Genomic DNA, 18161 nt, shown 5'->3' with positions numbered 1-18161 from the left:
CACCCTGACCACACAGAGAGCTGGGCATTTCCTGGATCTTATTTCATTCCCATTACAGAGAGAGTTAACTAAGATTCAGAAAAGGTAAGTTGGCTTAAATTCAGGTTCCTCTAACTAAATCCTATCCATGGAGCCTATCCAGTATCCATGGAGCCAAAATTACCTCTAAAAGCTGAGACTTGACCAATTAAGTTGTTTTTCTACCTTCATCCTTTAATCCTCAATGCTCTCTGGAGGCCCCTCGACCTGGCTGTGGCCCGGGGGCAACCCTGCTTTAGTTTCTTTTTGTTCATTTGGGTCCCATGTACATTTGCACTTGGCCAGGGGGAAAGTGTCTTGAGTTTAGGAGAGTTCAAAAACCACTGGCTTGAAGCAGAGGTCGGCAAGCGTTTTTAGGCAGGCTGGAGAGTAAGCCTTAGGCTGTGTGGCTGAGTGTCCCATTACCACTACTGACCCTGGCACAGAGACACTGTGCCAGGCGATGGCAACAGCACTTGTGGATAAAGGCATTTGAATTCCATAGAATTTTCCTATGCCAAGAAATATTACTGTTCTTTTGATTTTCGCTTCAACTATTGAAAAATGTGCGAACAGCTGCAGCAGAGAGGGAGAGCTCCAGGGACTGCACCTGGGGGGAGAAATCAAATACTGCCCAAAATGAGCAACAAGGTAAGAAAATAAATGTAAAAAAATAAATAAATAGGATGTGCAAACCATCCTTAACTCAGAGGCAGTGGAAGAGAGAGAGGGCCAGCTGGGTCTGAGGGCCCGTGTCCAGTCCTCTGAGTAGCTGGTCCTGGGCCACTCGCTGCCCTCGTGCGCAGGAGTCAGAGTGACCTTAGGAGATGCCCATCTTCCCACACCCTTAGAAGTCACGCTTCTCTGGCCTGCATCCTCAGGGTGTACACCCTAACTGAAACCCGGCCTTTGGGCCACGTGGGTGGCGCTGGGCCAGAGGGCCCGACCCTGACCCCATCGATCTTAGAGATTTATCCTTGAGAATAGTGTGGATGCTCAGCTGTGTGTCGCTGCCACAACCCCCAGTCTGGGATCATCCAGGGATCCCAGAGGGGTGGTCATTGTTAAAGCCTTGGGAAATTTCAATGCAGCTTCTCCAGAGACAGAACCTGGGAGCCTTTACCTCAGGGAAGCAGAATGAATGTTTTGAAAATATCACCAGCTCCTCCTCATCTCCTTCCTTCTACCAGCACGTGATTCACTGCTGCAGAGACCACAAAGCCCTAGATAGGAAAATATATAGCACCCCAAATAATTCTCAGCCAGCCATGTTTCCTTCCTCTCAGCCTACTTTATGAAGAGGAAGTGCCCTTTAAGGAATCAGTGGAGCTATGATACTGTTCTAGAAGGGGACCCACGGTAAGATACCCTGATGGGAAGGCACAAGTGTTCAGGCCTCCCCAGACTCTCCGGGGTGCTCAGCCCAGCTCAGCTATGTTAGCCATTTGGAGCCATCTGGAGCCTCATCCACTTGCCATCGGCTCTGGGCGCCATGAGACAGTGGCAATTTGAACTAGTCTCCTGGATACTCCAAGACAGTCAAGACAGAAGCTATGCTTTCTCATTTTTGCTCAGAGCCAAAATTAGAAACAGCCTCCTTCCCTGTGCCATGGAGGTAACAGTACTGGCTCTCACTCCCAGCATGCACCATAGGGAAAAAGGCGCAGGGTACCATGTGGAAACTCTCAGGAAGCCCAGGACAACTCCGAACTGGCAGAACTTTCCTAACAATTAAAGCTGCTGAACAATCGAAGGGTATTTATAGCCTGCTGCCCAGGCTTAAAATCTAGACGTTCAGAACATGCAGCCCTTCCCAGGGCTTATGGCCATGTCTTGGGAATGTTGTAGCTATTTCCACTGGGTGATGGCGAAATAGATTGCATTCATTTCTTTTTCTTTTGTTAAGATCTATTTTTATTTATTTATACATACAAGAACTGGGGTGTAGGCCAGTGGTGTCAGGGGTGAGAGGATTCACCAGATTCAGAGTGAGGAGCAGAACAGGTGGATTGACTGACGTACACTGCTGAGGGGAGCAGCAGGCAAGATAGGAGAGGCCTGCTGTGCCATGTGGGTCAGTTCCCTGGCTGGGGATCAAACTCATGCTGCAGTGCCTGCAGATAGCTTCATAGTGCTGCGGATAGCTTCATAGGTCTGAGACTTAATCCCTTGTGCCACCAGGGAGGCCCCCAAAATAGATTGCATTTAGAGGCACTTCTGATTTTAAGAACCAAGGTCACCTTGAACGTCACCAACCTTGTAGCTATCTCCATAGACACCTGGAAACTGGAATTCAGCCAGAGGTAATAGCACTCCTCATGGGTGTAAGTGAGGCCTATTGTTGATGTTTTGTGATTGATGAAAAGGTGCTGAGAACCACTCAGCCATCTGTAGATTAACCCAACTAATTCTGGGTCAACTAACCCAGTCTTACATACAAAGTTTACCATCAGGTATGTATTGGCACTGCCTCCCGAGGGTGCTGGGCCATGAGACAGGGTGCTGCAGGCGAGCAAAACTCCCAATGGGATCCAACATTGGCCCCTTCCTCTGTGTCTGCAGGTAGCTCCATACATATAAGGAGTTAGACGTCAGAGTCAATCTTACTTTTTTGTAACTCGCTCTTGGAAATGTGTGGGTGTTTCCTCTTGCCACTGGCCTACAAAATCTCCAGGGGTCTCACTCTGGGAGAATCTCAGGAAACCCAAAGCATCCATGATGTGTTTGGAACATTCTAGAAGAGTATATCCAAATCCTGAAACTTTCCAAACCCCTTAATCTCTGAACCTCTCATCTGATCAAAGACTTCTAATGGTGCTTGCTACTTGATACCTCTGCCTTTGGATTGCCACCAGAACTTTCTCTTTAAGATATTGTCTCAATCTCTGCAGTACCATTTCTCAGGTAATAATGCTTACTATTACAATAATAACCAAAATGAAAACAATAGCTACCTATATTGATTTCTGTGCAATTTGTACAAACTTCCTTTCTCAAGTTCTTCCAAAAATTCTCCAAGATATGTATTTTAATGTGAGAAAATTGAGATTCAAAAATTTTATTAACTAACTCAAGTGCACAAATTCGTTAGAAAATCTTCTATTTGAATTCGGGTCTCTGGCTCTCAAGCCCTTGTTTCTAAGCCCATGCTGCCTCAACTAAAGATTTTATTTACCTGGGACTTTCTGTAATGTTTCAAGCTCTATTTTTCCCTCTTCAAAACCACCTGAGCATCCCACCGTGTGAAGGGGCAGGGTTGCTGGAGGTGACCGGGCCCGGAGCATCAGGCCTTCACATTCTTCTTTTTGTTCATTCCATCTCATCGACCCCAAATTGCATTATTTGAGCTTTTATAGGATCATCTTTTCAGGGCAAGGAATTGGTTTTGTTGACACAGTTTTATAGATTATTTTATTTCTTACTACTATAGAAATTATAAGTTGCAATAAAATTACAACAGTTTTCACACAGAGACTGACATTGTAAACCACCAGATCCTAAGCAAACATCTGAAGTCTTCTTCGAGGAGACAACTCTACTCTGTACTATTTTCATCTAATTGAAAAGTAGAACAATCTTCGTTTTCTCAGAGTACACACACAGTCGTGCATTTCTATGAGTGTTTTTTTTTTTCTTCACATTTCGAGGTATCCAGAGTGTGATGAATTTGTCTGTGGAATTATCACCTCATGCGAAGAGATTGCTGTTCTTCTGCTGAGCCCTCCTTAACTGCAATGGATATGAATGGTGCTGCTACCATAATTAAATCCCAAATCTTTCGTAATCCTACACTTTCTCTCGAGTATTGTTCAAGCATTAGCTATGGATGGAAACACAACCAAGCACATGTATATTCAATAACAAAGCTTAATAGGCCAGGGAAGTTGTGGGGTGCAATAATACCTCTAACACCTCCATGGCTAACTAAGGGTAGTTTGCCTTTCTAGTTACTTGCTTGACTTGTGTTTATCAGGACTTGAGTGTATTCATCAAATGGTCCTTAATTAACAGTGCAATCCATAGCAAGCTGGTTACATGATGAGTGTTTGCTGTCTATCTCCAGGTAGATCGGCTGCCTGATTCTAGAACAATACTTGGTGAGGGAGCTTCAGTTTTCATGTTCAAACTATATACAGTTGGTTGGCGAGTAAAATAGCTGCTGGGTCGGGGTCTCCACGCTCTGGCTCTGGATGTGCTCCTTCTCCCTGAAGGAGGGTAACAGGAACACCGCGAGCCCATTTCTGGATCTGGCTTTTGAGACTTGAGAGGTTTCTGGAGTTACTGTGGCTTGTTCAGATAGTTCAGCAAATTATGAAAACAGAGGCTCATGAAGACTTCCTGTTTGTGATTACTTGTTAATAACATTAATGATGTAGATTGTTTCTAACTGAGATGACATATTTCCAAAGTAGTCATGATGCTGTGCCTTAATATTGTGCTTTCATAAAGCATGAGATACGCACTAGCTCACGTTATGCTCAGCTCACTGTGAGACACTGGTAGCCTATTCCACAGATGAGGGCCACAGATAAGGCCCAGTAATGACTTCCCACGACATGAGAGTCTGACCAGCACTGAAATCCAGGCATCTCTACTCCATATCAACATGTTTTTGTTTTGTGGGTTTTCTGTTGTTGCTGTTGGTTTTAACTCACCTTCCTTTGTAAGTTACACCTTCTAGGAAAACATGATATGCTCTCAACTTCTGGCTGGAATTGGTCTGGCTCCCATGTTTGCTTGCATGGTTTTCTAGCTCTGTGATCAAGAGCAAGTTCCTCTCGTTCTCTAAGTCTCTGTGTTTCCATCTGGAAAATGGGACATGCTTGCATGCTGCTGGTCAGATCCTTAACACCTTCCCTGCCACAGAAATGGGTCTTCCAATGACAGAAATCATTGCTCCTTTATTTTTACTGAACACTTAGATGTAAATTAACATGAGACATTGCCTGTATCAAAGTGTGTGTGCACACTTACGCACACAAAAACGAAGTCCTTTCTGACCAGCAGTAGTACTTTTAGAATGAGTTCTATAAATTAGGAGAATGGTCAGTCTTCATTTACTACAGTGTGCGGTAAAGAATTATTTGTTCAAAGGCGTAAGCCTGTAACTGCAAGAGGAATGCCGAGATACACCGAGTCTCCCTGTGTAAGATCTTCAAAACACCCATTAGTCTCCTGAAGGACAGTCATAAATCCTGCACATTCAGCTCGTATGAAAGCAGCTCTGACAGCTGTCCTTCCCACCAACCATCCTTTACAGGAGTCTTTGCTTTTCAGACCTCAGTGAGCACCTCCTGGGCTGAGGTGGCTGGGTGTGAAAGTGGGGGAGCTGTGCTTTCTTTGGAGAGGGTTGTCATACCCACTCGCTCTGACCCAACTCTGTCTCTGACATTTGAACATAGCCTCTAAAATACTGTGGTCCCCTATTTATAAACGTAGGCACTGCATTTTCTCTTCCAGTTTCCCTTCTGGAAAAATAAAAAAAAACACAGAAGCAGGAATCAGGAGTTTTGGGACTGGCTTTAGCACTGACTAGCTCTGGCACGTTGAGCCAAGCAGCGGGCTCCGAAGGACCTTTCTGTGTGCAAAATGAGGGTGGTGGGCTATGGTGTGTCGGAGAAGGCCTCTCTGGAAGGAAGGAGAAACATGGCAGTCACCACGTAGAAGGAAGTCGCCCCCTCTGCCGACAAGGGAATGAGGAACTGTTGGAGGACAGCACTGGGCAGGAGGTCCTGTGCGGTGATCCAGCTGAGCTGCGGGTGGGGCAGGGCACACGGCGTTCTTTCTGACATGGCGGTTCTTCTGACATGGCGGATCTTTCTGGAAAGTTGGGATCTCTTTGTGCTATCAAGGGAAAACAGGATGTCCAGAGCAGAGGAAGAGAAATCCTAGCCTGGGAGCTGAGCCTGAGTGGAAGGAAGGAAGGGGGGAAGGAGGAAGGGAGGGCACATCACCCCCAAAATGGTAATTAATCCAAAACTGCTGGGCCTGCCCCCACTTGAAGTCTAAAGAAATATTTAGTTTTTAATAAATATTTAATCGACTTAAGTAATTCATAAATAAAAATATTAACGCCAGTTCATCCTGGGAGGCTGTGTGACTGGGATCTTAAGGTAGGAAGTCCCTCTTCCTGCTGCGCCTCAGATTTGCAATGGAGCGGGCGGCACTGGGATTCACAGCCCCACGGAAACAAAAGGCTAGTGCTCGATAAACAATTTGGAAAGTGCTAGTTCATCACCAAAATTCAGACCACTCATATTTTTCAGGTACATTGCCCTAGGAGAGAGCGATGTCTTACCCACAGCGTGGGCTTACAGCTCTTGGATCAAATTTTACAGGATGAGATCGGTCATATATCAAAAGGTTAATGACTAGCCATTTCTTTTTTTTATTTTTTTTTTAAGATTTATTTATTTATTTATACAAGCACTGGGTACAGTCAGAAGCGCGGGAGGGTGAGAGAATTCACCAGAGCCAGAGCGGGGAGCAGAGCAGGCAGAAGGACTGAAGTACACTGCTGAGGGGAGCAGCGGGCGGCAGGAGAGGTCTGTGCGCCATGGGGGACCCTCCTCTGGTGGCCGGGGAGCAGCCGGGGATCGAACCGGCGCTGCAGAGGCCGCGGGCAGCTTCGCAACCCAGCGCTCAACCGCTGCGCCACCGGGGAGGCTCCGACTAGCCATTTCTTGCCCAGCTATTTTGTGGCCACCGTGCTGCCACCTTGCAGAGAGCTCTAGAAGGCAGTGGAAGCTCACTGGGCCTTCTCCCTCTGACATCCAGGGCACCCTGGCAGGCTTGGGCAACAGTCTCCTGCGAGCTAGGCTGTGGGCATGCCCTGCTCTTCCCGGGCCTCGGAGTGTCTCTTCCCATAGAGATGCTGTGGCACGTCCTGCCTCCGCGGTGATTGATCAGCCCATTTATTACACTTTCAGTAGTAAAAATATATAGACCCCCGTCATCTCTGGAGGAGCTGAAATAGTCCCCCTTTTCCCCTTGATTTAGAGGAAAGTAGAGAGGGAAGACGTGAGTCAGACCCAACATAAATATAAGAGCTCAAATATCTAATTAGCTGCAAGAATCTTGGTTCCCTCTGCACCTTTGACGGAATTGCAGCTGTCACATTGTAGCGCCGATATTTTATCCTTGTTGCAAGATGTGTCTGAGAATGTTCAGAAAAGATTCTTCCTAACCCAGGCGCCACTCTGCCTTTCTCGTAGGATGCTTGAGGATGACCTGAAGCTGAGCAGCGATGAAGATGACCTTGAGCCTGTGAAGACCTTGGCCACGCACTGCACTGCCACTGAGCTCTACCAGGTAAGAGCAGCTTAGGGCTCAGTTTGGAACCTGAGGGGAGGGAGCAGAAGGCACTGGAAAGGTTCTGCCCTCTGCAAACCTACCATGCATTGTCTGCGTGCTTCGGAGAGAGGGGAGAAGCCAAGATAGGTGCCGTCTGGAGCAGGGCGGCTAAGCGCCCATGTTGCCAAAGCTATAGGGTGTAGAGGCTGAGCGCTTGCAAACTGCCGTGCTGGGGTCGCCGGCAGCCAACAGCAACTGTCTCGCCTTTCTTGGACTGAGTAATGTTTGGGGTGAGTGTAAGTTTCTTTCTCTGACTCCAGTGGAAGGTTTAGAGCCCACACACGTGAATTCATGACCCCTCATACGTGGAACAGTGCCACCCCCACTGCCCAGGGGCACCACTTGAGAACACAGATGAGAATCAGCCCCAACATCTGGAGGTTGGCACAACCTTCAAGCAAAAAGCATTTGGCAAAAACAACACATCTGGTGAAAACTTGCTGCTGCCTGACCTCCCCCTCTGTACGGTCAGTACTGTCTTTACAGTACAGACCAGCAAGTCTGCTGGCAGGAGCATGCTGGCGGCATTGCCACTGGATGTCTTGATTGGAAAGGTCATTGACGCATCATGAAAATGGTCACGTAGAGTCAGGGCCAGTGATGGCAGCTTGTATATTTTCTCTGTGAGCAAGAACCATCCAGAATGTGGAGTCCTGGGTGTGTCTATAGCATCCAAGAAGGAACACAGAATAGGCGTTTTAAAACCAATACCTGGCCACATTCTTCACGTGGTGAAGTTTATTGAGTTATACAGCTACAAATAGGCGGTTTGGGGGATGCTCATGCACTGGGATTTCAAGATGGTTGACAAAGACAGAATTTCATACTCAATATTTTGTGAGGAGCCTGCAAGAAAAGCTGAAGAAAAGCTCCCAAGGCTCACCTGATGCTTTCCATCTGTAATTTTTCACTATGCCAGGACGCTTCCCATTCAGTGTAATTTACAGTGTTATGAGGCCAAACTTCAATGCTTTAGCAAGAGCAGGCACAGCTGCCTCCCTGTTGTCTTGCGTTCTCAGCTGGGACAGTTAGGGACGCAGATGTGTCCATGTTGCCTTCTAAGGTGGCGTGGCAGTGCTGGCACATGTTGGAGAGGTTTGCGGCTGGATGGACACAGGTTTAAATCCTGACTGCCTCTTACTGGGTGACCTTGGCATCTATGCAGGACCTAGGGTTCTACAAAATGCAGGTAACAATCACACCTGCCTCTTTGGGTCATAGTGATGATTCAATGATTAGGCAAATGAGTACAGGCAAAATCATCTGACACTGCTTAGCACATCGGAATGTTCCAGAATGGTGTTTGAGTTGGAAGCAGTGTTTTGTACTGAGTGTCTGCATACACAGATACTTTTTAAACTTGGAACTTAATCCCATGGGGGTCATCGATGTCCGTCAGTCAGCACACTCTGCTTCAACTCCTCAGCTGTTGCTCTTGCCATCAGACATACAGAACTCAGCCCTGTCCAACACTTACTGAGTTGCCATTTCCAAGCCATTCATCCAGGGACACTGTGACGAGGCCACCAGTGGTTGGCTGGAGAGTGGCACGATTCCTGGGCCGGGCCGCTTCAGCCTGCGTAGGTGTGGGCTTCCCTGCGCGCCCCCATCCTCCCACTGAACCTTAGTTTTCCTTTTGGTCTATTATTTTCTCCTACTGTTCTTTGGGATTAAAAGAACCCCTGAAAATGAGGGGTTAAACCAGGAATCAATTTTCATTTACAGCTGAGATGCAGTTATTGATGCTGTGCTTGCAGCTCAATAACAGATCTAAAGATATAGACCTTGTGCTTCTCTCTCAATACAAGCAGCCTAATCAGCCTCAACTGATTTTTTTTAACAAAGAAATTGTATTGACAGGTTTATTAAAATTACTGTCTTTACATTTTTAAGCTGTCCACAATTTGACCTGTGAGAAAGGTTTTTAGTACGCATGGTGGCCAAACTCCAGCACCCCCCGCCCCGGCCCGTCTTCCTGGGACCAGGTGAATGTCTATTTGGCGTTCCACTGAGTGGCCTCATGATGTTGGATCTACACAAGCCTAAGCCCGTGGTCTGTTGTAACCTGGTGGTGGGACGGTCTGCTCTGCCCAGTTTTGATCTGGTCACAGCTCCCTCATGCCCAGTCATCTCCACTGGCATGAGAAGCAGCAGATCTTAAAAGCATAAAGGCCATAAACGAAACTGCCCACAGAGCGTGCTCATACTCGTCCCCTCTTGTTATGAATGTAAATAAGACTAAAACCTTGGAAGATGTGACCCGGTGAGTCCCCACTGGACTACGACTGGCTAGTTCCATTAGCGGCCAAGCTCAGCTAAAGGCTCTCTCAGCGTGAACTGGAGGGGTTGTGTGTGGGTGCTTTCCAACCCGAGTGAACAATTCAAGTTCGCTTTGTGCCCGAAAGTATTTCAGTGAGTGCTGTCTAGGTACATTCTTGTAAGTAGTTCTGATGTCCCCAATTTCATTTAACTTAATCTTTCTTTTTCTGCTTGAGAATTTCCCTGGTATCCTTAGAAATGTGCACTTAATTCAAAGCTTGTTAGCAGGGATGTCTGGGCTTTTCAACCAGATGCCAGCAGCAGAGCCCCACCTTGAGATGTGAACATGTACAAAAAAATGTTGTCTTCCTAACTCTGCTCCTCCACATCACCGTTTTGATTGTGTATCTGAAGATCACTATCTCACACCGAGCAGCTTACTTTTAATCTGAGTTCTTGATTCTGGTTTTATATTTGATCCCATTTTTTTTTCTCTCTATTTTCTTGGAGCTCCGTGTTTGATCCAATTTTCTTTCTTTGTTTTTGTTGTTACTGCTGGGCCAGCTCGCTGGCGGGTTGCTCCTTGATAATTGCAGATGAGACGAATTGCATGGTAGCCGAAAATTAGAACATCCCGGTGACTTTGGGATCCCTTCCACCTGTGATGCATGTTGAAAGCTCCAAACATAGTCGCCAAGTTCAATTAAAGCCACTTTTTTTTTTTTTTTTTTTTTTTTTTTTTAATAGAGGCATGTTTTATTTATTTATTTGTTTGTTTGTTTGTTTTGTTTATACATGCACTGGGTACAGTCAGAAGCGCGGGAGGGTGAGAGAATTCACCAGAGCCAGAGCGGGGAGCAGAGCAGGCAGAAGGACAGAAGCACACTGCTGAGGGGAGCAGCGGGCGGCAGGAGAGGTCTGCGCGCCATGCGGGACCCTCCTCCGGTTGCCGGGGAGCAGCCGGGGATCAAACCGGCGCCGCAGAGGCCGCGGGCAGCTTCGCAACCCAGCGCTCAACCACTGCGCCACCGGGGAGGCCCTAAAGCCACTTTTATGTTTAAGGTTCACTAATGAAAAAAGATGCAATAAATGTTGCTGCTGCTATCAGCTGCTCTTTTGAAGCTGATGAGCTAGAGTGAACACATTAGTTGTGACAACAGATACTCTTCCCTGCTGTAATCATTCCTATTTTTTAGCCTCAGTTCTCCCTCATCATGCTGAACAAGTTGTTACCTCCCCAAGGTTTCACTCCATTTCCATTTACTTTGTTATCAGCCTTCAGTAATGACAGCGAGAGGGGTCAGCCTGTCAGAGCTCTAGAAACAGCAGATGGATTAGGATGAAACCAGGTGCAAAATAACTTTGAGAGAGTCTTTTAATGTAAACAGTTTATCTGTCATTGCCTTTCATTGAAATCCCCCACAAAATGATAGTGTTTGGGCTGTGAAGGCCGCAGAATTCAGCTGAATAAAAGCAGCACATTCTCGTACTCCATCGGGCAATTAGAGAATGAGAGGACCTTTTAATTTATTCATTAAAGACAGGAAAGTAAATAGGATAACATATAAGGTTAATAGAATAACATTGGCCTTCCTAGTCCCAAGATTTTGTTTCCCATTTGACTGTATTAGCACAGAGACTAGATTAATAAGAAACTGCTTAGGGCTTTTGGATGATGTGATTTTTAATATGCTCAAGGCAAGTCTGTGACTGTTTAGAAACCTGCACGCTGCGTTTTTTCATTGTAATTAGGTCTTCTGCTTTTAGCACCAAATATTTTGACCTGTACTGTCAATACATAGCCTTTTTATTGTAATCCCAAGAATATTTGCCGCATGCACAGAGGTGCAGAGAAGCGCCGCGTCCTTCCAGGTTGTGCTCACATGATGAGTTCTCTCTGGGAGCATTTCAGGCACAGAGCCAGTGGCCATTTTGCTTATCTTAACACTTTTCTCACCATGACTTTGAACAGACAAGAGCCAGGAGGAAACAGAAATGGGTCCGAACTGCTATGTTCAGATCCATAGCTCTCGTGTACGACGGGGCGCCCGCGGCCTTTGTCCATAAAGAGCACACAGCACGTGTCTGGCTTTGAAGAGAGGGTGACAGGAGTAGCAGCCTCCTCTGGGATGCTGGGGACCGCTAAGTCCATTTGAAAGGAAGCACTGGAAGGAAGAAGTGTCACCTTGTTGCCCCCGTCTCTGCCCCTGGACTGGAAGAGGTGGATCGAGGTGTGGTCCTCTCTCCACTCTCACCCCGCTCTTTGTTTGGTGCCAGCATGTTCTCTTCCGTGGGCCCCTTCATCACCCCAAGTTGGGTCCCAAATTCACCTTTGGAGCTTGAGGGCTCTGTCTCGGAGCCCTTAGTCAACAAGTGCCAGGCAAGCTATCTCGAGTACCTACGTTTATTCGCGTTTCCAAGTCTCGAGTTGAATCGGGGTTCTAGTAAACTCCAGGGCCATATGAACATCTCCTGTCCAAGCTGTGTAATGAAGCATTTCACCAAACTGAAAATGAAACATTTTGAAATGTATATGCTAGCTTTGAAAATTTTACTGGAGCTTTGCTTCAGGACCCAGGAAGGGGTTAGCCTGTCCCCAAATGTCTGCCAATGGCTGAAAAAACTTCCAGGTGGGCTGCAAGCACAGCCTTGTCCTGAATGGAAAGCCCAATAGGTCTCTTTCTTAGGCAGCTATGTCATATTTAGCAACAGAAAGAGCATGTGCATTGTGTGCACACAGAGGAGGTGCCCACACCTGAGGTGAGTGACCCATCCAAGATGACCATTGACATGCAGGTGGGTGGCCAGGTAGCAGCCACAGAACTCTCCGAGCTGTAGTGAGCACTTGACCCACATTTCCCAGCATGTCTCATGGCAGCCTTTAGAATATTTCCTATCAACACCCATCAATGTTGGATTTGCTCATGGCGGAGAACCCAAGTTCCACATTCAGCCATGGATCACATAGTATCTCTATGTATGTTGAAATGTGACTATGTATATTAAAATGGAGATACCAGACCTTAAAGTGACCATGTCAAGCCCTTACTCCAGCTACCTAATTTTGCTAGTAAGGACGGTGGGGCACGGAGAAGTCAGTTGGTAGTTGGTAGATGGATAAAGATGGATGCAGTACTCTCAAGGAGCAGAAATCCCAAACACATCACCTACCAATGCTGAAGATCTATTATCAGCATCTGCTCCCATGTAGGCTTTGGGATGCTTTAATCATTGAGTATCTACTATACACTGAGAACCCCACTTTTCTGGTTACACATGGTAGAAAGAGCGAACCCCTACTAGGTATTGATTTACTGTCTCTCACCAAGGGACATATGTCATCTTGTGAAGGGTGCCCTCCTAGCATCAGCAGCAAGAGGGCTTGGGTTGGCTAGGAGGAAAAAAATTGAATTTTCAAATCCACAAACACCAGGGGAACAGAGTAATCAAGTGCCACTTACATTGGCCCTTCTAATGGGGAGAATAAATAATTCAAACCAGTACTGAGATGCTCTGCCTGGCATCTCCATATTTACTGTACCTAGACAATGATTAGTGTTGACAGATGACTCTTCAGAGTGAAAGAAGCTTCACCAATGACGGTGCATTTTTCATTAAGTTACAATATAACAAAACTTGAGTTATAACAAAAATTGCCAGTTGACAAATGAATCTTGCTAAAGGGTTTTCTATCCAGCAAAATAGCCAGTCTGAAGGGATCAAACCCTTAATGGAACATATGTACTTCTGGATCCTGTTAGCACATCATCTTTGGGCCAGACACTCAAGAAACTCCTACTGGTTGCCATGTGAATGACATCTACATGCAGGGACAAGTAAGGTCTGCTATGAGGCGGCTGTTCAGCTGGCCTTGGGTGAGGTTGATAAGTAGTTCAAGGAGCCTTGGGAGGCCAGGAAGGAGTCTGAGAATGAGAGTGCTATGATCAGAGAGGAGCATCCGGTGGGCTACGAGCAGGAAGACCAGCAGAGCAGTGGCGCGGCTGGGGCCTGCTCTGTCCAGGTGAGAGGTAGGAAGGATGGAGCTGGCCGCAGCTGTGGGAAAACTGAGGAAGGCTCAGCCTCTGCCAGAAAGCGGGATGGAACATTCACCTGGCGGTGCTGCTCCAAGCCCCCTTCTCTTTGGATGTCACCCCTTCTCTTCGGGATGTCACTGAGACTCCCACGTGCAGTAGCTTTTCTTCCCAAGTCTCTTTTCCCTCAGCACAGACCTTGGGACCCTCCTGTACTTCCACAAGAGCCATGTGCAGTCCACTTGGGTGCCACAATCACTCCACGTGACTTATCCAGTCACTGTTAATGAAATGACTACTGGGTGTAAGACTCAGGATCCCCCACATAGAACATACTTCCTCCAATCGCTTCCTATCAAAATTCTTTTCCTGCCCCCATTATGTCGAACAGAGGCCAACTTTGTTTATGCAGAGAAAACAATGAACTCAATTAAAACGGGAAAGCCCAATACTCTTTATTTTTAAAGATTTATTTATGCATACAAGAACTGGGGTACAGGCCAGAGGTGCAGGGTTGGGGGGTGAGAGGATTCACCAGAGACAGTGGGGAGCAGAACAGGCAGATCTACTGAAATACACTGCTGAGGGGAGCAGCGGGCGAGACAGGAGAGGTCTGCTGCGCCATGTGGGTCAGCTCCCTGGCCAGGAATTGAACTCATGCCACAGTGACTGGTGATAGCTTGATGGTAATGTGTCTTTAACCCCTGTGCCACCAGGGAGGCCCTAATACTCTTATGAGAAAGAACCTGTTTTTGCTTCAAGTTTCAAGGTTCAAAATCAGGCTGGGCCCACATACCCTCTCAGCAACCATTAGTGGCTTGCAGGGATCTGGGCGGGGGGCGGGTTCCTGCTGCAGGCAGGCTTCTGGGGGTTGCAGAGCCCCAGTGACATTCTCTCCTCTTAATCTGCAATTCAAGCTATGCGTGCATGCTGCCAGCTGAAACCCCAGCCTATAGGATGTAATAGAAGCCTCTCGCTGTTTTATTCATTCCAGTGAAATCTATTTAAATGCTGTAATTAAGCAATTCATTTTTATATTTGGGCAAGTGCTCTCAGTATATGTCTCTTTAATTGATTTAACCAATTGTGTAGGCATTGATTTTGGACCCTCTGAATACACTGATGATGAGTTCATTTCTTGATAGAGGACTTTCCTTCTGAACCTAGACGGTTGATGCAATTTCCCAGTACATGGTGCTAGTAAAGGCATGGGCCTGTCTCACAGAACAGGTCATGAAAACTAAAAGAAAATAAAAAAGGTAAAACATAGAAACCCAAAGCCAATGCAATTGAGTTTTCTGTCTTGACTCCAGGAGATTTGAAATTTTCTGAATGATTGACTTTTCACTCCGTCGGGAAGCGTGGTGTACACACCCAGCTGGGGAGGGTCTGCCAGGAGGGTGCCAGGGAGAAACATGTAAGCAGGAGCTGGGGGAGCCACGTGGAGCAGTGCTGCGAGAATCCCATTTTATGCTTGACTGACAGTGTTATTACTGCTTAAGAGAAACAGAGGTACCTGCAAACATAGCCCACAGCCTTGTCAGGGGGCCCGCTGCCCCATCGTCTCTCGGCGTCAGGCTGCTCACTTCGACAGCATTGAACAGGAAACAGATTGCTGTGGTTTGCTTCCCATACATTTCCTGGTGCAGGGCAGCCTTGTCCTGCGTCTGGATATGACAGTTTGCGGCCTGCTTCTTGCAAGCCCAAGATTCTCTCAATGATTTTTCACGTTGTGTATATCGCTGTTGGGCTGGAGTCAGAGTTAAGGACATGTGCTCACTGGACAGAATTCTGAGGAAGTTGCCTCAGTTTATAAAAAATGGCCAGAAACTGCCTTACACTTCACCTGCAGCCCTTTCTGCCTGAAGAAACAGGGTGTTCAGTAAGCTGTGGAGGCTGGGACGCAGCAGACACACTGTCCGCCCACCACTCCCTCCTGCTCACCTGCCCTCTGTCCGCCTCTTCCTTCCTTCTTCCTTCCCGCCCTTCCTTTATTATTTCTACGTTTTTATGATCACACTAGATTTTATAGTTCATGTCATTCAGCGTGATTCCTGAGTCACTTCAGCTTCAGTGCAGCGAAAGGATTGTCAGAACAACAGAAAGACAACGTCCTTCTCATTTCCAGGAAGATAGATCGAGTGAATGAGCAACTACGAGCATGTCCTTAGTCGGCTTGGCCCTCCTGAGAACATAAATTTGCTGCTTAGCAGGGCGCCAGGAAGAGTACAATACCGGTAATGAGAGGAGAATCAGCTCGTAAACACTCCTTGGAATGAGAGAAGTGCCTTCTTCCTGGGAATATAATTTCTCAAGATGCCACAGCACGGAGGGTGCCCGCCTGGGAGAGCAGCCTCCGCACTGCCCAACCTCATGGTCAAATGTTAGTGAACAAGAGCCCGTCTGATAGAGTGAGGGGTGAGATGACACGCTGGAAAAGAGGGGCGCTTCGAGGGCGAGAGAAAGAGGGACTGAACTGTAGGCGCACACACTCATGCACCACAGCACCCGGGCACCCTTCCTGCTCCCCCACCAGTCCCTGAGAAGGCTCCGGGCAAAGGCTGCTGGGAATGTGGAGGGGGTGGGGCCCCCTCCTGCTGGACTAAACTGACAGAAGCATTTCATTCAGAACTGCTGCTCTGCAGAGAGGCACAGAGCGCTATCCCAGTCCTTGCCAGGACAGCCACACAGCTTTCTAGACCTCTCTAGCGCTGTTTCTAGGGTGGGTGCTCACAAGCACGGTTGATGGAGAAGGGGTAGGAGTGCGCATCTGCATTGGTAAAGTGAGGAAGCAGACTCAGACTCGGAGGTGCCAGCCTCAGGGCTGAGGCCATGCTGGCGGTGACGGTGAGCAGGGAAGCTGGGACTAGAAGCCAGTGCTTTGGGGTTTGCTCCCAACTGCAGGCCGGTGCCTCCCAGCCCATGTTGGTGTACATGCGGTCGCCGTCTAAATTTCTTTTCTCATCCTTTCTGATCCTAGAGCTCCCTCCATGGCATGATAAATATCTTAGGGAATCGTGGCGCAGAGACGTGGAATACAGGTTTTGAAAGCATTATAGATATTACAACTTAGCAGCGTATCTGGTAACGAGCCAGCCCGTTTCCCGATCAGTTGCGATTACGTTGATGTATGTTTTTAAACTCAAAACGAGCTGGCATCCAGTGTGTCACCCTCTCTGAGCTCAGTGCACATCACTTCTTTCGGATTCCCTCACATTCTGGCGGATGCATGTAGAGTTTGGAATTGTCTTCACCTTCCCCCCAATATTCTTAATTTGTCTGTTGTTTCCATAACTATATGATTTGGGGAGTACAGCCTCACCCCTCCATATGTGCCCCTGTTTCACTCCCGCTCAATCACAGCTTCTGTGCCCATGTCCTGTCCACTTCCCTCCTTCTGCTCCCTCCTCTCTGCACCCCTTCCTTCTACGAAACTGTGTATTTTTCACCAAGTCAAACAATTACTTTTGCTGTGTTTTTCCAGTTTCTTATCTTTCATGTCCCATAATTTCAAAAGAGGAATTTCTCCTTATATTTTGCAGGCTGATTCTTTGACCTTAGAGGCATATATAGTTTGCATACAAATAATTTACTCAACTTTCTGTCAAAGTCAAAGTCTCTTAATTAATGTCTTGTAGCATGCCTAAAACAGTCCACTTACAGTGAAAGAGAAGAGCACAAATTGTGAGCTGTGTGTCATGTCTGGTGGTGGCTTTCTGTGACCATTTAGTTTAGAGATTAAAGGTGACGAGCTGCTGGGACTCCAGAATGCTCCTGAGTTAATTTTCAAAGAGAAGAGAACCTCTTGGCACAGACATTTTCAATCAATAGCCCAGCCACCCAGAAAAAATTAATTTGAATGAAGTTATTTTCCTCTAATGGCAGTAGAGAAAGGCCTAAGTTTCAAAGAAACTGGCCTCAAACATGATTATGTTCCTCCTGATCAAAGTAAAATTACTGGATCTAATTGACAGTCAGTCCCGAAGCATAGAGGAGATGACATTTTCAAAAAACATGTCACTGAATCAAAGCCAGGTTAAGTCACTTTGATTTCTGCCCTCTGTGACTCCTGCCAGTAGCACGCTCCTCCCTCCCATCACATCCAGAAGCCACTTGTACGCCATGCCCATGACTTCTTGGTAACCTAAGTCTTCCAGAGCGGATGCTTGCATTTTAAGGGGTTGGAAAGAGTGGATTCGTGTGCTTTGCACAATGGTGTCCTCCAGTGCCACCACACCCCACTACAAAGCATCCAGGATTGGAGGAGATAAAAGGGTGCAAGAGGCAGACTACTCGGGGCAGGCATTCACATCCCAAATGCCTTGGGATGCCCGAGACATGACTTGGCCCCACCCACCACATGTTCTTTATTTTATCATTTTCACCTGTTTTCTTCAGCTTTCCACAGCTTTCTTACTATTTTACCACTTGCCAAAATTCAACCTCACACACAGATGGCGAGAAAATGAGTTTTGACTTCCAAGCCAAAAAAAAGTGCCC

General features: G+C 47.0%; 1 protein-coding gene across 4 annotated transcripts in view; it reads left to right on the top strand.

Moving 5' to 3' along the window:
- Positions 1–18161, top strand: part of AFF2 (ALF transcription elongation factor 2) — a 592529-nt gene that overhangs the window by 496670 nt on the left and 77698 nt on the right. For all 4 annotated transcript variants that reach the window (XM_037511844.2, XM_054695516.1, XM_054695515.1 and 1 more), the window contains exon 7: positions 7233–7329. In XM_037511844.2, coding sequence (XP_037367741.2) covers positions 7233–7329 — 97 coding nt within the window. The remainder of the gene's footprint in view (positions 1–7232; positions 7330–18161) is intronic.

Source organism: Talpa occidentalis, unplaced genomic scaffold (genome assembly GCF_014898055.3).
Source record: "Talpa occidentalis isolate TD23 unplaced genomic scaffold, MPIMG_talOcc4v2.1 talOcc4.15, whole genome shotgun sequence".
NCBI classification, from domain to species: Eukaryota; Metazoa; Chordata; class Mammalia; order Eulipotyphla; family Talpidae; genus Talpa; species Talpa occidentalis.
This window is presented reverse-complemented; position numbering and strand designations above follow the sequence as displayed.